The sequence below is a fragment of the Sylvia atricapilla genome, chromosome 1 (genome assembly GCF_009819655.1).
Source record: "Sylvia atricapilla isolate bSylAtr1 chromosome 1, bSylAtr1.pri, whole genome shotgun sequence".
NCBI classification, from domain to species: Eukaryota; Metazoa; Chordata; class Aves; order Passeriformes; family Sylviidae; genus Sylvia; species Sylvia atricapilla.
Window position 1 is genome coordinate 57,012,717 of NC_089140.1, and position 20,263 is coordinate 57,032,979.

The window sequence follows — 20,263 nt, forward strand, 5'->3', positions numbered from 1 at the left end:
CGAGCTGTTTCTCTTACACTGAGTGATATGTTAATGGATATTGACAGTGTAAGACGAGCAACTGTCCAAAAGAGGGCAGCAATCTATTATCTTTTGCTGTCACATGGACATGGGTGTGAAGAGTTTGAAGGAATGTGCTGCATGAACTTGTCAGATCATTCCAGATCAATTCATGAAAACCTCGAGCAATTGCGAGAAAGTGTAAACAAACTTGGAGAGGTAACTGGGTCATGGCTGGATGGCATGTTCAATTTTTTTGACCTTTCACCACTGTGGAAGGAAATTTTAAAAACAGGTTTATGCATCCTGTTGGGGTTTGTAATTCTTCTCATGGTCATGCCATGTCTGTTTCAGTGCATGCGACGGCTCATGGACAAAGCTGCCAAAGAGGTCTTTTTGGTTCAAACAGGAGGGGGAGATGTTGGAGTCCAGGACATCCCCTTGAATGGCCTGGGACCTGAGGAAAGGAGTTTGAGCCCTGGACAGGGGGTTGTAGAGCCAGTCCAGGGGGCTCGGAGACCTTGGCACAGAGCCCAGGAAAACACCGGGTTTGATTTTAATCCATGAGATAAGCTTCCAACATTGCAAAAGGAATTACAAACCTCCAGGATGTGAAAATTGTAGTTTAGCACAGTAGACGATATAGAATTCAGTAGTTTTAGAATATTTAGAATAGAAGTAAATGGGGACAAGATGGTGGAATTTGGGTGGTACCTCATGTACATGTCTTCCTCATCCTCCATTTTTTGGGGCGGTGATGGCACAAAGTAGTTAGAGTGGATTGGATCGAAGTGGAATGTCACTTCTAGTGTGGGCACTGGGCATTGGCACAAAATAGTAAATAACCAGTATGTAGTTATCTGTATAAATGTTAGGGGACATCCCCTGAGGCAGGAGTCGCCTCGTGTCCCAGCTGCCGTCCGGACCTCGGCTGGGAGCAAATTCTGAGATATCGAATAATAAACAACACGAGAAATCTGAAAACAGACCTTGAGGACTCCGCTTTTTTACACTGACATGACTCAGGGCTTTTAGAGGGCCAAGGACTTTAAACCACCTAACGCTCGGGTGAGGAAACCCCCCAACAGCTATTGGTTGAGGAAGCAGATTATAATTTGTTGGGTTGAGACCTAATGGTGTCTCTCGGGATGTTTTTAATAGTGAAAGACTCACCATTGGTGGAGAGTTTGTTTAAATTAACTGGAAGATGAGAATCAGATAAACTAAAAGTCTGACATACTCAAGGGGAAGCAGGGAGGTTGGATATGGAGTCAATACATATAGAAATAGAGAGACCTGAAGATCCAATTAGAGTGAAAGAATACCCTATTTCACTGGAGGGGAGGAAAGGACTGAAAGGCCTGTGATAGATGATTTAGTAGAGAAGGGGACTTTAGGGCCTTGCATGTCTAGACATAATACACGTATATTGGCAGTGAGGAAAATGAATGGGAGTTATAGGCTGGTCCAGGATTTGAGAGCAGTTAATGAAAGGACCAAGACTCGTTTTCCTGTGGTAGTAAATCCATATACCCTCCTGAATAGTCTCCCCTGAGAACATTTGTTATAGTGTGATTGACTTGAAGGATGCATTTTGGGCTTGCCCTTTGGCTGAGGACAGTTGAGATTATTCTGCCTTTCAGTGGGAGGATCCGGTAACTAATAGGAAACAACAATTTAGGTGGACCTCCCTTCCCCAGGGATTTGTTGATTCTCCTAACTTGTTTGGACAGGCTCTAGAACTGTAGTTGCTGAGTCAGTTTGAATGATGGAACAAAAATCTTACAGTATGTAGATGATCTCTTAATAGCTGGACAAAAGGAGGAGGAGGTGTGGGCATGTACCATAGCTTTGCTAAATTTCTTAAGACAAAAAGGATGGAAAGTATCAAAGTCTAAATTGTAGTCTACCGAACCTGAAGTGAAGTATCTAGGTCATAGGATTACTGAAGGAAAGAAAAAGCTGGATCCAGAGAGAATAGCTGGTATTATTGAATTACCTCCTCCTTGGACAAAGAGACAAGTTAGGCAGTTGTTAGGGCTCCTAGGTTATTGCAGGCAATGGATTGAAGGTTATAGTGAGAAGGTGAAATTCCTATATGAAAAGCTGACTACAGATATATTGAAGTGGACAGAACAAGATGAAAAAGGATTTAGAGACCTAAAGGAAACATTGGTAGCAGCTCCTATGCTGAGTCTCCCCGATGTAAAAAGACAGTTCCAACTGTTTGTAGATGTTAGCCATCACACCACCCATGGGGTATTAACCCAGGACTGGTCAGGGGCTAAGAAACCTGTTGGTTATGTGTCAAAATTACTGAACCCAGTAAGCAGGGGATGGCCAATATGCCTACAGGCAATCGTGGCTGTGGCTTTGTTAGTAGAAGAGGCTAAGAAAATCACTTTTGGCGCACCTTTAATAGTATATACTCTACATAATGTACGGGGTATATTACAGCAAAAGGCAGATCAATGGCTAACAGATGCTAGGCTTCTGAAATATGAGGCCATTCTGATCCATTCACCAGAATTAGAGCTAAGGACTACTGTAGCCTGAAATCGCACTCAGTTTCTGTTTGGAGTAGCCACAGAAGGGTCCACACATGATTGCACAGAAATTATAGAACTTCAAACAAAAATCAGGCCAGATTTGGAAGAAGAGGAATTAGAAGAAGGGGAGAAATGGTTTGTGGATGGGTCAGCTAGGGTCATAGATGGGGAAAGAAAACCAGGATATGCTATTGTGGATGGAAAAACTGGTGAAGTAATAGAATCAGGTCCTTTGAGTCCTGGCTGGTCGGCACAGGCTTGTGAATTATATGCAATGCTACAGGCATTAAGGAGGTTGAAGGGAAGGCAGGGAACCATTTTCACAGATTCTAGATATGCATTTGGAGTGGTTCATACCTTTGGGAAGATTTGGGAAGAAAGGGGATTAGTCAGCACTCGAGGAAAAGGATTAGTTAATGAGGAATCAATAAAACAGATATTGGAGGCAATTAGAGAGCCCAAGGCCATTTCCGTCGTACATGTGAAAGGACATTGGGTAGGAATACAATTTCATACCTGGGGAAATAATCTGGCTGACAGGGAGGCTAAAAGAGCAGCTCTACTTTTGGTAAATACACCAGAAATAGAGGAGGGTGGGGACACAGGAATACCCCCTATGCCCTACCCCAAAGGAGATCGAGAGATACAAAAGGATAGGAGGACAATGGGAGGAAGGAAAGTGGAGGTTGCCAGATGACAGGGAGCTAGTTTCAAAGGAATTTACCAGGAGAATTCTAAAAAGACTCCACCAACACACTCATTGAAGGGCACAGGCCCTGACTGAACAATTTCTAAAATTCTTTGGATGTAAAGGGATTTATGAATTAGCAAAACAGGAGGTACAAGGGTGCATGACATGTCAAAAAGTGAATTGGACGAGGGCCCAACAGGCACTGCTAGGGGGCCACCCCCTAGCATATAGTTCATTCAGAAGGATTCACATAGTTTTCACCAACTTGCCCAAGTAGGGAGATACAGATATCTGCTAGTTTTTGTGGGCCAATTGACCCACTGGGTGGAGGCACTTCTTAGTGCATGAGTGACAGCCCAAATGGTTTCCAAGAAAATATTAGAAGAAATTGTACCTTGATACAGAATTATAGATGCTTTTGACTCAGATCAGGGCACTCACTTCACTTCAAAAATTATTAAACAACTAGCAGAGGCTGTGGGAATTCAATGGGAGTATCATACCCTGTTGCACCCTCAGAGTTCAGGGAGGGTAGAAAGAATGAATCGGACTTTAAAAGCACAGTTGTCCAAATTAATGATAGAAACCAAAATGTCTTGGGTGAGGTGCCTCCCCCTGGCTTTATTAAATATTAGAACCCAACCATATACTGGGACTGGGCTATCTCCTTTCAAGATGCTTTATGGAATGCCCTATGAGCATGGAATGCCGGTGGGTCACCCTAAGGTAGAATACAACCAAATACAGCCTTACCTTATTAACAAGAATCTCCAGGAACTCCAGAAATATGGACTCATAACATAGAGCACCCCCTTGAGATTTGCCATACACAAAACATGACCAGTAGACCAGGTAAAATACTTGGAAGGAGGCCCCTTTAACACCTCACTGGGAAGGTCGTTTTCTTGTCCTTTTAACCACAGACACTGCAGTACAGACCGCTGAAAAAGGGTGTACCCATGCCTCTGGGGTGAAGAAGATTGAAAGCAGGAAAGAAAAGCCCGGATAGAAGGTGATCTCATCTCCAGGGGACTTGAAGATAAAGCTCCATCAAGGAAATAAATTACCAAGGAGAACACGATAAATTGTACAATACCAGGATGTCCATGTTACCCATGTATCCACTTTGAATGTTTTTATTGTCGCAAGATCTGGGTTGTGCACTGTCGAAGGGGATTTAGACCGAGTGGTCTGTGTATTAAGTGTTTGGAAACTGAACAGATTCTGACAAGTTGTTTCCTAGTGCTCGTCACTAATCTGGGCATATTGAAATTGGATTCTCTAGATTGGCTACGTATTCACCAAAACGGGATTGGGGAAAATTGGACTCAAGGGCACAAGTCTTGGCGGTAGAGTGCTGTAGGTCTAGCAAGGTACCCTGTAATGTGGACACAGTAAAACTTTCCAGGTGGGGCTCCTTTAAGAGGAGATATGCTGCTTGGACTAATTATGGGACCCCGGAAGAATATCCCTGCTGCCAAGAAGATGGTTTATCTTGCTGCCAGGAGCAACCCGATGGGCGTAGGCAAAAGCAGAGGAGTACGCCTATGAGGAATCAAGGGGTAGAGGGTTTTGTGAGGCTCCAGCCCAGACACTACCTCAGCCTATGCCAGGATGAGTAGTGAAAGTTGTCAGCAAGGCCAAGAACCAACTCCCTTTCCACAACATTCATACCCTTCTTCCCAAATAAAACAAACAACCTGGGAGATGGCTGAAAAATTATTTCCACCCCACAGCAATGCAGGGAACCTCCAGTGCCCAACCAGGCTGGACTACACAAGTACCTGGGACCAGGAGCATTCCCCTCTCACTAGGTAGAATCAAACTTGATTTTAGCTGGGTGTGGATTGTCCTCAAGGAAGGTGCTGCAACCAGTCAATCAGCTTTGCCCTGCTGGTGGCCAAGCCAAGGATGGTTGCAGCACAAGATGCCACAGTTGTACTCAGGTTGCAGGGAGACCACGATGTCAGGAATCTGCAGTGGAGATGCTTCCCCTTTTCTGGTCTATGGAAACTTCACTGGACCACCATGCCTTCTCAAATACCATGGAGATTGCTTAGCCACTTCTGCAACTTGCCCCAGGACTAGCAGAAGCATCTGATCAGCTGTCATCCCTACTCTGTGCTACGGTTGCAGGGAAAGAGTCTGATTTTTTTGGCTTCTCAATGCTATGAGATGTGTAGAGCTGTTACTTGCTGGATCCTACTGTGCAGAGGGAAGGATCTTTGCCATCTGCTGGAGTAGGTCAATGTGCTGCGGCCAAGAACGGTTGAAAAGGTCTTCCATGATGGTCTGTCAAAGAGACAAAAGGATAAACAAAATTTGACATGGTGCTGGCACTCTGGGGAAAGAAACCAAAAAGCTGCTGATCAATGGTCCTCTCTTTTCAAGGGTCGACAGTACCCTTGCTGTCCCCAAACCTTCAAATCAATTCTGTTCTGCAGAGCAGGATGGTAGGAAGTATACCCGCTCCTCCAGCTAACCATGGGAAATCAATTTCCTTCATACTTGCAAGAACAGGATGCTCGTATGCCACCTGTTGTCTCCCAACACCGTTACTCCTCCTGTGATGCAAAGCCAGGTACCAGCAGCTCAGGACAGCTATGGCAGGAAGAAGATAATGGTGCAGAATAATGTCCTCTGTTGAAGGGATGGAACTTGCAGACCATGTCAAAAACTAGAATGCCCAGGGACCAGATCATCACTGGATGTCCATGGTAGCAGTGCAAGATCATCCTCCCCTCAGGTGGGCTGCACACCTGCTTTCCTGTGGGATAAGTTGGAGCTCATCAGGTGTACACTGCCCTTGCCTGGCATCCCTGAGGATGTGGGGATGGCTCTGGTGGCATACAATGTGACCTGCTGCCTTCTTGCCAGCACCTGATTGTTATTGACAAACTTTAGGTTGTAAGAGAAAGCCCCTGATACTGAAAGAGGGCAGAGTGACCTGCAAGAAGGCCCAAGCTAATGTAAGGAAAATGCCCATGCATGAGTAGGGAAAACACTGCCTTTTATCTGCCGCCACCCTGCATGTTTCAAGAAAAATATCATAGGCCAAGGCAGAAGAGAGGGGTAGAGCATCATGAGCCCTTCCATGTCCGCAAATGAAAGCGGCCAGCACAAAGGTTTTACAAACCTGCCTCTGCAACCCTCCACAGGTTGTTTCTGTTGGGCTGGTTTCCCCCCACACCAGTCCCAGCTAGCTCCCATTCCACAAAATCCACCCATGATCCACTCCAGCCACCCCCCATGAAAAAAGCAACTTGAAGAATTATTCCCACCTGGGTAAAGGCTGCCCTTTGGTGCCCAACCAGGCACTAGTGTGGGCTCACCTGAAAACTAGGTGTACAGCATGTCCTTTAGATTTGCGCTGTAACTGAAGTTGGCCAGCTTCACCTCACTGGTGGCCAGGTCAAGGATGATGTTCTCAGCCTTGATGTTGCAGTGCAGGCCCCTGTGGCTGGTGTGGGGAGAGCCATTAGGGTTACAGAGCTGTAGTTCCCAGGATATTCCGTCCAGCCCTTGTTGTAGATAGGTGTCATATTTGCCAGCTTCCTCTCACCTGAGACCTCTCCAGTTATCCAGGACTTCTATAACTGATTGATGTTGGCTTGGTGGGCTCTTCCATGAGCTCCCTCAGTACTCTTGAGTAGATCTCATCCGGCTCCATATAGACTCACAAATGTCTAAGTGGCATAGCAGGTTGCTGATCATTCTCTCCTGAATTATGGGAGATTCATTCTGCTCCTGCCCTGCTTCTGTTCTTGTCTTCCAGCGAGGGGCAGGGTACCTGGAGAACAATGGGTCTTGATATTAATGACTGAGAGAAAGAAGATAATAAGTATCTCGTATCTCATCCTTTTAACTATGTTACCTCCCATATCCAATAAGGGAGGGAAAGTCTCCTTAGCCCTCCTTTGTTGCTGGTGTATTTGTAAAAGCGTTTTTTGGAGTCTTTTATGACAGGAGTCAGATTAAGTTCTACTTGGACTTAGACCCTTCTAATTTTCTCCCTGCATCCTTGTACTCTTCATGAGATGTTTGTTGAGCCATCTTCCTGAGTTCCAGCCAATGCTCTTTTTTCAGTGAGGCCAGTATTTTTCCCCCCATGGTTCATTTTTCTGTACATGGGGGATAGCCTGGTCCTGTGCCTTTAAGATTTCCTTCTGAAAGAATGTCCAGCCTTCTTAGACCCTTTTGCTTCCTCAGGACCGCCTTCCAATGGATTGTGTCAACCAGTGTCTCAAACTGTCTGAGATCTGCCCTCCAGAAGTCCAAGGTAGCATTTCTGATCATCTCTTTCCTAACTTCTCCAAGTAACAAAAATACTGTATAATATCATGATCACTGCATACAAGGTGGTCTCCAGCTGCCACATCACCCACCACTCCTTCACTGTTTACAAAGAGCAGGTCCAGCAGAGCCTTACTGTTGGGGAAGATGAATCAGGGAAACCTTATCAGTATGATTGCTTAGCAAAAGATTCTGAAAATATGAAACCTATAATCTAAATAGAAATGAAAGCTTACTTTGAGTTGTAGGATACTGAATCTTAGTTACTATATAACCTGAAAACAATGGTCTAGCTAGCTGAAGGAGAATGTCTTTTGATTGAACAATACCTTTCTGCTGGCTAAGGGATCCAAAGGTCAATGTAGCAAAACAGAAGTCTAAAGAGTAGTTTTTAGAGTTTAAAATATAACACAGTATGGTAATATAGTAGTTCTTATAGGCTGTATGTAGATTCTATAGGATTTTGTGTCTTGTATTGGTTGGTCACTGTAAATTAGAATACTCATCACAAAAGGAAATATAATGTATTGTAACAAAGACCTCACTCTCTTAACTCTCTTAACTCTCCTAACTCTCTTACCTCTTAACTCTTACCCTCACCTCTCCTCTTAACTCTTAACTCTTACCCTTCCTCTTCCCCCTACTCTTGCTCTCTCTTGCTCTCTTCCCCCTGCCACTTTGCTCTCTCGCTCCCTTCTCTCTTAGCTCTCACCCTGCTGTTCTTTCTCCCTCTGTCTTTAGGACTTCCCTTCAGCCGAGGCTGGTGGCTGAAGGCAAGGCCTTTTTACCCACGGCCCTTGCAATAAAACCACATGTTCTAGAACATACAGGTTGGCAGAATTCCTTGTCCCAGCTGTCCGCGGATTCGCCTACATCTTACCTAATTGGCTCACTTACCATCTTATGGTAAAAATAATGCTTGGGGTTTTTTTTCATTTTAGAAATGCCCCATATAATGATTGACTGATAGAGATGGACTTTCCCATCATGTCTGAAGTAGTACTTTAACTGCTTTTAAGGGATTTGGAGTGTCTAAGACCACTCAATTCTGAATATTTGTGTCTCTCAGGTCTACTTTATGCCAGGATTGGTGTTTTCTGTTGAAGCTGGTAGTAAATGCATTAGGAAGCACAGTGGAGATTCGATAGTGAATCATCTATAGCTTCAATGGTTGCTTTAGGTGTACTCTGCCAGGTTCTATAGTCCAGTCTGGGCACAGTGCAGCCAGTGCACTCTTTTCCTCCTCTGTTGTATCTGTGTAAGCACCTGTGTGTAAGACTCTAACAAAAGGACTTTGCAGTGGTTCATGTACTCTGCGTTAGACGCATGGGAGAAACACTGATGAGATATTCTCAAGAGGTCAAAACAAGACAAAAGTGTACTGGAAAACTAGAAAGTCAGGGAATTTTGGCAAAAGATTTAGTATAATTTCCAATCAACATAAAACACTGCTCAAAGCCTAAATTTGGCCCATTCAATTTAGCAAATTTTAAACCCATTCAATGTTAAGTTACTCAAAATATTTCAACAAGAGAGAATTAGAAAAAAGAGAGACAGAAAATTATAGCAAAGCACACATATAAAAGATACAGAAAAGCCAGCTCCTGGCTTCCAGCAGCATTCAGGTACAAACTCCAAGAAGATAGGGTTAAAGTGTGTGCTAGCTTCATTTTAGGCCTCAAATACCCCTTGGCTTTCCTAGGCCCTCCCCAGAGGTGGGACTTCATTTGACCACTCAGAAGCTGGGGTAGGCAAGAATGGAGTACTGCTTCCCATGTGCTGATGTTAGGCAGACACTGTGGGGCTAGAGTACAGACTTTAGGATTGGATGGTGCGGGGCAGTTCACTGTCTCACCAGGGCACGGTTTGACCTACCCCACCTCCGCCCCCATGCATCCCAAAATACCTAGAGACATAGATCTTTTCACTGTATTAGCCAGCCTGTCAGCTCTGATTTGGCTATCCAGCTGGAGCAGAAAATCAGTTGTCATAGTGACAAATGCGGTCTGAGAAACAGAATCTGGATTCTGCCTCAGTTTGGTGCTGCTCTGACTTGCTGTGAAGACTGTGAGAGATTTCTACTTTGAGGCATGGGCAAGGGGGTATTTTAAGGGTAGAGCCTTGGCAGAACTTCCCTGCTTTGTCCTTATGGCCTTGAGGCATTTGTCCCTGATAAAATGTAACTTCAAAACACCAAGGAAGAACCCTCTATTTGTGATTTGACATTGTTAATACTGCATTAGGTGATATGTAAGAGTAATATTTATTAAACTGTTTCAAGGATGTGTAGCACTGGTTGTTTTTATTTGTCTTTGTCTGCTACTTTTTGAAGTGGCTTCTTCTGTTGTGAGGATATCAAGAGACAAGTGCATCCCAGGGTGTGGAAGAGACTTCAGCTGGTCTGTAAGTCTGAAGTGTAAGTTAGTTGAAAAAGCCATGTTTACTCCCTGAAAACAATTTCACCAAGGTCATTGGCATGGAAACTGAGGAGAGAAGGAGAGTGTGATAAATGCCTGAGGCTGGAAGAAGCGTGCTTGAAAAACATTTTATAAATGTTGGTTGAAAACAGTGGTGGAGACGTTTTGTACCAATAAATGTATGTTGTGTTTATTTTTTGTGACCAATGGATGGAGTGTGAATTTTGTTGAGTGCTGTTGAGACAGCAGGCTATTATAATAAACAGAAGCCTTCTGAAGATATTGCTGTGTTACTTTGTGAGTCATGACTATCTCAACAACGACACCAGGGTTATGGTAGCATGGGAGATTCACTGCCTCACCTGTTCCATGTAAAGAGGCATGAGACTCTTTCCTTTCTGTAGTTTGTAAACAGAAGTCACTCTTACGCTTAGTTTGACCATGTTAATCTCTGAAGTTCAGATGAAGGCAGTGCCTGCTGAATGTTTTCTTATGTTCCTCACTAATACAGTGACAAGACTATTGACCTAAAACTTACAGGCTCTCCTGAGAATCATTAATTCCACAGGAGGTGTAAACCTGATGTACCTTTCTGTAGTATCAGAAGGATGTAAACAGGGTGAGCTCTTTCCTCCTTTTTTCACTTCAGTATCTCTGCAGCCTGTATTGACTGTTTCCTGTAGCAAGAAAGCAAGCTGTATGTGAAGCCTACTTGAAGCATGGGAAACCCTCAACCTGAGCGTGCTGCTGCTTCTAATTTCTATGTTGGTATGCCTAGGACTGTCAAGAAAGCAAGGCTGGTCTCTCTCTGGAAACTGCCATAGGATCTCTAGCAAATGCTGAGTTTGCATTTGTGCATTTCATGTACTTTCTCTGCCTTTGGTTATGGAGCTCCACACAAAGTCTCAAGAGTAACAGCTCATTCTTCCATATTTTTTGATGTCCTTCTCTAACACTGGGCAGATGCAACCCTACCCTTTAGCGGGTTGTGGTGGTATATTTTGTTCATGTTTCTGTTTATGATTTGTTCAATGAGATTCTTCCATAATGGTTCGTTCTGTAACCCCCTATGTTTCCCCTTGTATGGTTTTCCCCGTGTTCAGTTTTATGTCAATCATTGGTTATATAACCTCCTGGTCCTGTCTGTCACTCTGGGGCCTCTCCCTGTGTCCAGAAAGTTCCAGGGAAGGCGTCGAGTGATTGGGCAGGATCCAGGCTTCCCCCTCCTATTGTGTCTTGTATGGTTGTTGCACATGTCTATTATGTTAAGAGCCACACCTTTACTGTACCCCATTGGTCCCTGATTGAACCCTCCCCTATGTTACACCCCCTGTTAAATGTCACAGCACAGAGGGGCTCGGGATCTCTCTGAGGCTGGTGTCCCGAGGTGAGGCCTCCACGTCCGGAGCCTCCAATAAACTCGATTGGATCCGCCACTGGAGAGTCCCTCCTTTCATTTCCTTTGCCACAGCCACGCTACACTCCTGATAAGCCAAGAACCACTGTGTTGCTGTGGTGCCAGGGCTGGCCGGACAGGTGACACAGGTACCACCGCAGCAGGTTGCCTTCCAGTGTGCCCAAAATAACTTGTATATCAGTAGAAGATGGTAGGTAAAACTCAACTCCAGACGGAGTGGCTGTTTCCATTCATTGCATATTGTTAGAAAGGGGATAAAATACAGATCTAGCAAAGTGGCTAAAAATAAAGTGGATAAAATACAGATCTAGCAAAGAACACTGCACCCAGAGAAAATATTTCAAAAATATAGTAGCAAGGTTTTTTTGCTATGTCAGGAGGTCATTGGTGATTTGGGAGAGGATGTTGATAAGCTTGCAGAAGATATTTTATTTGAAGAGGTAGTGATCTGAACAGACCATGTCAGTTCTAATGCACCTTGTACTTGAAGCCTGAGAAACAATATATTCTTCATACAATCTCTAATATCCTAGGGAAAGGTAAGCTCCATGTGGATTGATAGGTGGAATGTAATGATCCTGACCAGAAACCTGTGTGCATTGTGGAGTTAGTCGTCCATATAACACTTAAACTCAGCAGGTGCAGGCTTGTCCTGCATATATGAATGGCCTCAGGCTCTGTGTTCTGCACAAGTTCCGTGACTACATGATAATTCAGGCAGCTCATTGTAGGTTAGTAGCTTGCAGGCAGCTCCCACTTGGTAGCAGTGGTTATGCCACTTCCATGGCTGTGTTTTTGTCTATAAACACAGCAAGAAATTCTTCTGTGAACATCCTTTATGAATAGAGCTATTGTCTTATAAAAAAATTATACCTCAAATGACCAAATAAAAAAGAAGAATCTCCCCCATTGAAAAGGTCTGTCCAGCATGATGCATGTGGATCAGCAGCACGTTCAAAGTTACAGCACCCAGTGTTTCCTGCCACCTCAAACAATGTAAGATTGCCTATAATATACTCTCATTATAGTGTTAGTTTTAGTAAATAACACTTTAACGACAGTATAGAGAGCCTGAGTATCCTTCTCTCTGAATTGTTACATGCTAGCACTTTCTCGTGCAAAGCAGTGTATGCCCCTTGATAAGCAAGCTATAGCTAGAGTATTTTCAATTTGAATTAGGAGCCTAGAGTTTGAATTCTATAGATCTAACTCGTGATCATACTTGTAGTCTAGATACCCTCTACAATGTATTAAAATAGAGCAGGTTCACACTGTTTTCATATCAAGATGGTTTATTCTGTGGTATACCAGGGTTTCTCAGTTTGTTAGGAGGATTAAGGTAATATCTTAATAATTAAGGTAGTATCTTTGAAAAATAAATGTCTGTCAAGGGAGGCAGAAACTCTCATGGAAAAGAAAGATGACTTCTCCTTCCAAATTATTATAACTTTTGAAATTATGCGGATTTTGGACAAAATGTAGAAAAAGGAATAACAGTTCTTTTACTAGAAAGGAGATAGAACAGATCAAACAACAATGCAACAACAGAAATTTCCAACCCACTGAGCACCTTTTCCTTCTGTGTGTAGTTGTGAACACTGCCGGCAGGGCACGCGGGTGGGCTGTGAGAGGCAGAGAGTATATTCAAGATAAAAGCTTTCTCAAGAGGAGTTAGTACTTGATAAACAGCAAGAAACCTTGCAGTGTCTTTAAGGGTCTTAAAGCTTTGCCTTGGGGTGGCGAGGCATCAGGACAATGAAGAGTATAATGCTGCGCAGTACCAGTGCACTGCAAATTAAGACCTGTTTTTGACACATAAAATGGAAGAGGGGAAAACTTGGGTTACCATAGTACAGGTCATGCATTAAATAACCTATTGACTGGTCAGGATATTGAGGCTCTAGGTACAGTCAGTCTTTCCTACAAGGAGATTCTTGAAATTTTATGCAGTGGCACGATTCCTGGAAATACTGTAGACTAAAACACACTAATGACTCAAAAGGAAAAATATGTATTTTAAACATAATGAGTGATCTGGTTTTGATTGATGGTTGAATAAGGCCTCCTGGTGGAAACAGTGCTTTCACCATAAAAGCAAATTGATACTGCAGAATATAAGCTGTTCTCATTTTTAAGATGAGGCCCAGCCTTTTGCTCTGAGTGTAGCAGTCAAACTTGAAGATTCAGAAAGTTTTGAAAAATGTATGCTCATTTTGGAAATCTTCTCCTTTTGTTCCTAAACATGTGACTACAATATATGTTCCTATATGTATACTTGAAGGTAGGAATGTTTTTGATTGTCCCTCCTTCTACTCCTTCTTGTCTTCCCTGCCCACACGCATGAGTTGAACAAACTGTTGTCTGTCACAGTTTAGCCAGGTTAATGTTGTATGTGAATTCAGGTATCATGCCTCATATTCCATGTGGTGGCAAGGGGGGTGACCACCATTGGTCTGACTTTGAGAAGCTGCTGCTTGGGCCTCAGTAACAGCTTGAGCACTTTCTGCGCTGCAGATGTCAAGTAAAAAGTGTTGGTTCATGCATGCTTTATGGGTATGAAAAATTACATTAAAGTATGCAAAAAGTTAGAAACTTAGAGACTCATAATAATGTGAAGGGATGAGATATGTAATCTTATTGCTGAGTAATCATTCCTCCCAGTAGCATATTCAAAATTGGTCTGGAAAAAGTTTATTCCTACTGTTATTTTACAATTGAGCCTCAAAATAATTGCTAGTTGTTCTATTCTAGAGAGAAAAGGAAAAAAATCTCTCTGAAGTTTCTAATTCATCAAGCCACCTTCCTCCAAGGCAAGTGCCTCCTGCAGGAGCTGTCTCTGGACACACAGTCTTTGCTTTTTTCTGGGAGACCTCTGAGCACTTTGTCACAGCAGAGACCTGTATCTTTTTGCGGTGCATTTTGGCTGGTGTAGAGATAATTTCCTGATTTTGAGAAAGGCTTCATGTATTTTCAGGATTATCTTGACCCATATATTCACTTTTCCACAAATGGGAGAGCTTCACTGGCATAAGAATGAAATTTTCTTTAGAAGCTGAAGCTTTTGATTTGAAATCTGGTGCTCACTTGTAACAGTGTGTCACCTTCTCCTTTTGAGCCTCCCCATTTTCAAGTGTTTGAGGCCACCCCCCCCGCCCCTCCTCCCCCCCCCATTTGTTGGTTTGAATCCCATTTTTATTCATCTACACTTCTCTAAAAGAAAATCTTTGGGAGAAGTTGTTGGGATTTGCTAGTGGAACTGCTAAGAGAATTTATTAATTAGAAAATAAACAGAATGATGCCCATATGCTGTAGTATCTCATAAGGAGGCATATTCTTGACATACATGTATTAGGTTGCCTCCCTGGTGGTATGAAATACTTGCCAAAATGTATTCAGTAGTAAATTACTGGGAAGCGGTAATGCAAAGAAGTAAAAGGAATCTATTGTGGAACTATGGTTAATGACAGTTTGGACTCATTAGGTGAAACTTGACTAGTACTTGTTAATTGTCATTTGATTTATTTTCCTCTATCTATAGGTGCAGATATACAATTGCTGAAACTGTTCCTATGAGGGTTTTTTGTTTTCTCATCACTTCATATTTCAAAATCTCAAACTGAATGATCCACAATTTTAATCACTCTTAAAATTTATTAGTGTTTGGTACCTAGTATCAACTGATATTAGGTGTTGGCAGACTGCAATATAGATCTTTCTCATTTACAGCTACATGTGAGAAGAATGCATGAGAGGGTTTCTCTATCACCTTTTGTAGGTTGTTTTGATTGTTAAGAGGTCATTATTACCAAGCATGTGTAAGTATTTGTACCGTATAGGACACAAAATTATCCTTTAATGATGTAGAATGTGCAAAAGCTTTTACACAAATTAATGCATTTATGCTGATGACTTCTTTGTACTTTCATGGCAAAAGTTGATTGTGTTCTATCTTCTTTTCATTAGAGGCACCAGATTGTCTGTAACCATTTTTGTAGTATTTGCATTAATTCTGCAACTCTATAACAGTAGAGCAGCTGTAGTAGTGCTCATGCTTGTAGAAGCTTGAAATCACTGAAAATCATCTGTATGTATATGTACTTGAGAAGTCATGTCTTTCAAGTGTTAGCAAAGTCCCAACAACAGAAGTTTACACTTAATAGATAACATCTCACTGTCCTGCACTTAGGTCTGCAAGTCCTACAGGCATCCTGCAGCACCCGAGTTACTGGTGTAGCAATAGTCCCTATGTATCACAAACATGCAGTTAGATGGATGTGTATCAGTGTGTTTCACCGTGGTATTCACAACTAACTTAGGCATGTGGGGTTTTGCAACTTTGTTATTTGTATTTAAAGGAAATGGTTTAGCAGCCTACTGTGGTAAAAGGCTGTGGTCTAACTGTCCTCAGCTAATCACGCATTCTCATCACAGACCACCTCCTCTGAACCAGTTGTGACTGGTTCAGTTTACAGGGTTTTTCCACTACCAAAACAAACCTTCCTGTAAACAAATCCCCCAGCACACAAAAGCCTTAAAAATCCACTTTTCCCCTTATTTGAGCTAAATAAATAAGAATTAAAATCTTAGTAGGAGCCGTCTATGTTTGTACAAAAACCTTCAAGGACATTTGAGCTGTTGAAAGGTGTAAAATCTGCAACCAAGCATTTGAAAAAACCCTGAAACTGAGAGGTGGTGGTTTAGGCTTGCATGTAGGCAAGGGTTTTGCTATGTTTTCTCTCTGTTTTTCTGAGCTGCATAGACAATATCTTTCAGTTTTGTGTAGGAGACACAAACAGTGGATTTGGGGATCATATGGTGAGAGATCTTGGTTCCTTAATGCAGTCAAGCATTTGTCTAGCAGAGATAGAGGAGATCCAGGTAAAATCCATGATGTACAGTTTTCTACATTCCAAAACCACCTTTGTAGCTGTTTTGTTTCACCATGATTGGAACCAAACCTTAACAAACAATAGCATGGGATCCCAGGTATTTCTCAAACAGTTTGACTGAAGACTAAAAGTCACATTTCTTCCCATTGAAGAGTAACATGACATTGAGGGGAATAATTACTTGCTTTGGCTTCAATATGCAATAGCTTGTAAGGTATGCCATTGGTAAAATAGTTGTGGTTGTTAGAACTCAGCCTGGTATGTTTTCCTTCCCTTACAATGGCATTAACCTTAGGAGGCAGTCCTGTTGTAACATTTCCCCTTGGCTTGGCTTAGCTGTTTTACAAAGCTTAGCCTTCTGTTTTGTAACAGAAAATATGTAACAAACTAGCATTTATTGTTCTGTGTAAAAATATTCCTATTAACACATTGAAAAGCAGAAAAGTGATATTTTAAGTGATATTTGATTTCCTGAGAAATTTCTATGAACAGAGAAATAAATCATCTTTGTATAGGCTGTTGAAATGCTGGAGGGCAAACACAGGCCTCATAAAGACAACTGGAGGAAAGCTTTTATTGCTGTCATAATTACAAACACAGTGAATGTAAATGCTGCAGAGGCATATCTCCAAAACCTAGAACACTGTTTTGCCTAAAACCAAGCTAGTGATTTATCCCAATATGTCTACTTCCCATTTTTCAACATAAATTTGAAAGGAATTGATTTATGGAACTGGGAAATTAAGAGTTCAAAATCTCTGAGAATTTTTCTTCCTTAGTGAAAATATTTTATCAGAGCTTGACATTTGTGATTTTGCTCAATTTCAAAACGTATCTTTAAACAAGGTGACGTTCATGATCATTGTGATTGTTTTCATTTTTTTTAAATTACAATGTGCAGATTTTCAGACCATGTCCCAGTGCTGGGTGGATTTCTTCAATTTCTGCACATGTGAATTACTTTTATTCTCATCTGACATCTTCATTCAAAATTCTGTTGTTCACTTTTTAAAGTTTTGTTTAATTGTCTCTTAAAGCACACCACTTCAGAATAATTAATTCCTGATTTGTTGCATACATGAGAGTTGCAACAAAACACTGAAAGTAAAAATGAACCAAACCTGTGAATTTACTGCACAGGAACGCTCCTAATTTAGCCTTAAATGTGCTGACAAAACACATCTGTGCTTTATATATCAAAATACCTGTTATACCCCTGAGCTTCTGGATGCACAGCTACTTTTGATATGGCTACCTTGTTAATTTTGCAATACAGATTTGGATTTAAATGCATTATTCCTATTGCGTAACTTTAATCAATATTCAGAAAAAAATAGGAAAACCAGACTGATATAAAAACACTAGCAGTAAAGCAAAATGAGCCTTTATGCACTAATACCAGAAAATTATTTTGGAATATTTTTTTGCTGTTAAATCTAACACAGAGAGCAGGGGAGTCTGTATGGATAAGCATACGGCAAAGTAAATTGAAGATCAATTCATAGCCCTTTCTTAAAACAGCATTTATACTTTCTTTCCTTGGTGCTTGGCTGAAGCCCACATTCGGTAGATGAAGAAGAGTACGATAAGATAGTACATGGAGCTCTTCAGCAGAAGGATGATATATACTAAATATGCTGTCCTCTGCATTAACTGATCTGTAACAAATATAAGACAGAAAAGTCTGGTTTAATGTCAATGTTGTATAGCATCCTAAAAAATGGATACAAATGGAACAATGTAGTGAGTTTAGTGCTGCAATTACATTTATGCACAGCATAAACATGTACAAGATCTATTCTGTTCTTTAAATAGGTTTGCACTGCTAATGAGTTCTAGACCTAGTGGGTTTCTTCTTTCTAAAATTACTCTCAGTGTCACTGGGTAATTATTTCTTGTAAAGACAAGAACATAACTGTAGTGCTCCCACCATTTAGTAAGATGTTTGTTTAAATCCTTTTGTGTTGTATTTCTTGAGGATAACTGTTCATTATTCTTCCTAAATACCATTCAAGAAAAAAAAAATTCTTTGTCCAAAGTTCTGGACAATTGCTAGGCTGATGTAGCACCAGCTAAAGTGTTTTACTACTCCAACTGTTTAAAAAGTGGTGCTTAATGCAGGCTAATAATCTAGTAGCCCAAACTGTATCTGTAGCATCCTAGAAAAGCTATATAATAAAGGTATGAAAGCCCCTTATAAGAAATTAGTTCAGAGTAGCGCTGAAAGGTTTTTGAGTTGCTGACCCCAGACTTGAAAGATTTTCTGTATACTACGAAGAAAGATAATTTTTGTGATGTTCAGATCATATGTAGCAATATCTACCTCTTGCAAGACATGCATCACTTTCCCACATTTTAACACATTAAATTACCTCTATTAAAAACTGTTTTGCAGTTCTCTTCCTGAGGAGCAGTCTTCACAGAATCCACTGGAAAGAGAGTTTAAATGCCCCAGTTAGGCTTTTTTCTTTAATTTAAGAACGATGAATTGAGAAATAGGGGGAAAAAAGAGGCAGTACAAGAACAAGGCTGGGAAAATGGGAAGCTAGTATTAAATAAAAAACCTGACCCTTAAGATTAGTGTGCAAAGAAGATATTAATTTGTAGGATTCATTTGCAGAGAGAATTTGAAGAGGAGAGATGCTCAAAGAAGTGGCTGGGTATTTGTTGCCACAGGTGGGAGTTCTATCTTTGCCCTTTCAGGAATGTGTTCATTAGGCTGTTCCTTGACAAAGTCTCTTTTATTTGGAACAGGAGGCAGTTTGACCACCTGACCTTGGAAGTGAAGAAGCTGAAGTCTATTTGCCTTGACAACCTACTGTTATAGGAAATGCAGAACAATTCAGGTTGGACGAGACTTCAGTTGATATGTTAGTGTTTGTTCAACAGCAAAGAATAATATTGAGGAGTGTATGATCTTAACTTTCCCTTCTGGGAATCTTGGTGCTGTTTTTTTTCCCTAAAATGCGTCCTTTTTGCTCTTGAAGTAGCAAGTTTGAGTTTGCTCTTGTTTATGTTGTTTGTATGCATTGATACAAAAGTTATAGACATTTATACTGCATCTTTAAATACATCCTCCATCTAAATAAACTAAAAGTATATTTTTGTCAGAATATATTTTGAAGGTTGAAATGTAATTGTTACTTATGGCCATGCTCTCACTCACTGGAATTAGGTTAATTTATAGTAAGTTAAGCAGAGGGAGGTATGGAGAGAAGATTAATCTAAACAAATTTAGAACTCTTTTCTAAGAGATTATTTAAACAATTTGCATTGAGTATAAGTTATTTTTTTCTTTAAAGCTGCATTGTCTTTCAGATTTGCCTTTGCATAATCAGTTTTTCCAAATTTAAAACCAAAATTGTATTTTTATACATGTGTATTAACCTACTATTTCTGGATAAGTAATATTTGGGTAAGTAATATTTTTAAACTTGTTTTACATCCTCAGTAATCTCATTTTAAACTCCTTAGATTTTGCAGCTGTGATAATGTTAGAGGGTGTCAGAGGGACTTACACCTGTAAGCTATGAGAGGTAATACTGTTTCCAGAAACTTCTGTAAGATGGAAAGTAACAGATGTTTCAGTGCAGACCTATGGGAGCTGAGCTAGTTTACACTTGATGAGATTCATTAATGTAAAATAACTACGGTTTTTCTATTACTTATGGGATGCTTGTTTGGGGACCGTAACATAGGCTGAGTTACTTCTCCTGGGAAAACTTTGGGTAGTTTCTCCAGTTGTGTAGCTCAGCTATTGTGCCTAGGAGTACAGATGTCTTCATCAGTAATAGAAAGACATTGCATCACTATTACTCTAATTTTATTGTAAAGAAAAATTATGTTTATAATAGTATATCAAATTAATTTGTTAACATGTAGAATGTACCTCGTGTTGGCAGTAAAGCATTTTCCTCTTCATGCTCATATTTGCAGTAGTATTTCTTGTCTTTTTTCTCTGCTGGCACAGTTAACCAACTGGCAATTGAGTATTCATCCTCTTTGTG

At 41.1% G+C, this 20,263-nt stretch overlaps 1 protein-coding gene across 1 annotated transcript in view; it reads right to left on the minus strand.

Annotated features, from left to right (window-relative positions):
* Positions 1-6,579: 6,579 nt before the first annotated feature.
* Positions 6,580-20,263, minus strand: part of LOC136372463 (immunoglobulin kappa light chain) — a 29,490-nt gene continuing 15,806 nt past the window's right edge. Inside the window, 4 exon segments of the mRNA XM_066337458.1 lie at positions 6,580-6,700; positions 17,818-17,914; positions 18,629-18,685; positions 20,146-20,263. Of these exon segments, the coding sequence (XP_066193555.1) occupies positions 6,580-6,700; positions 17,818-17,914; positions 18,629-18,685; positions 20,146-20,263 (393 nt within the window).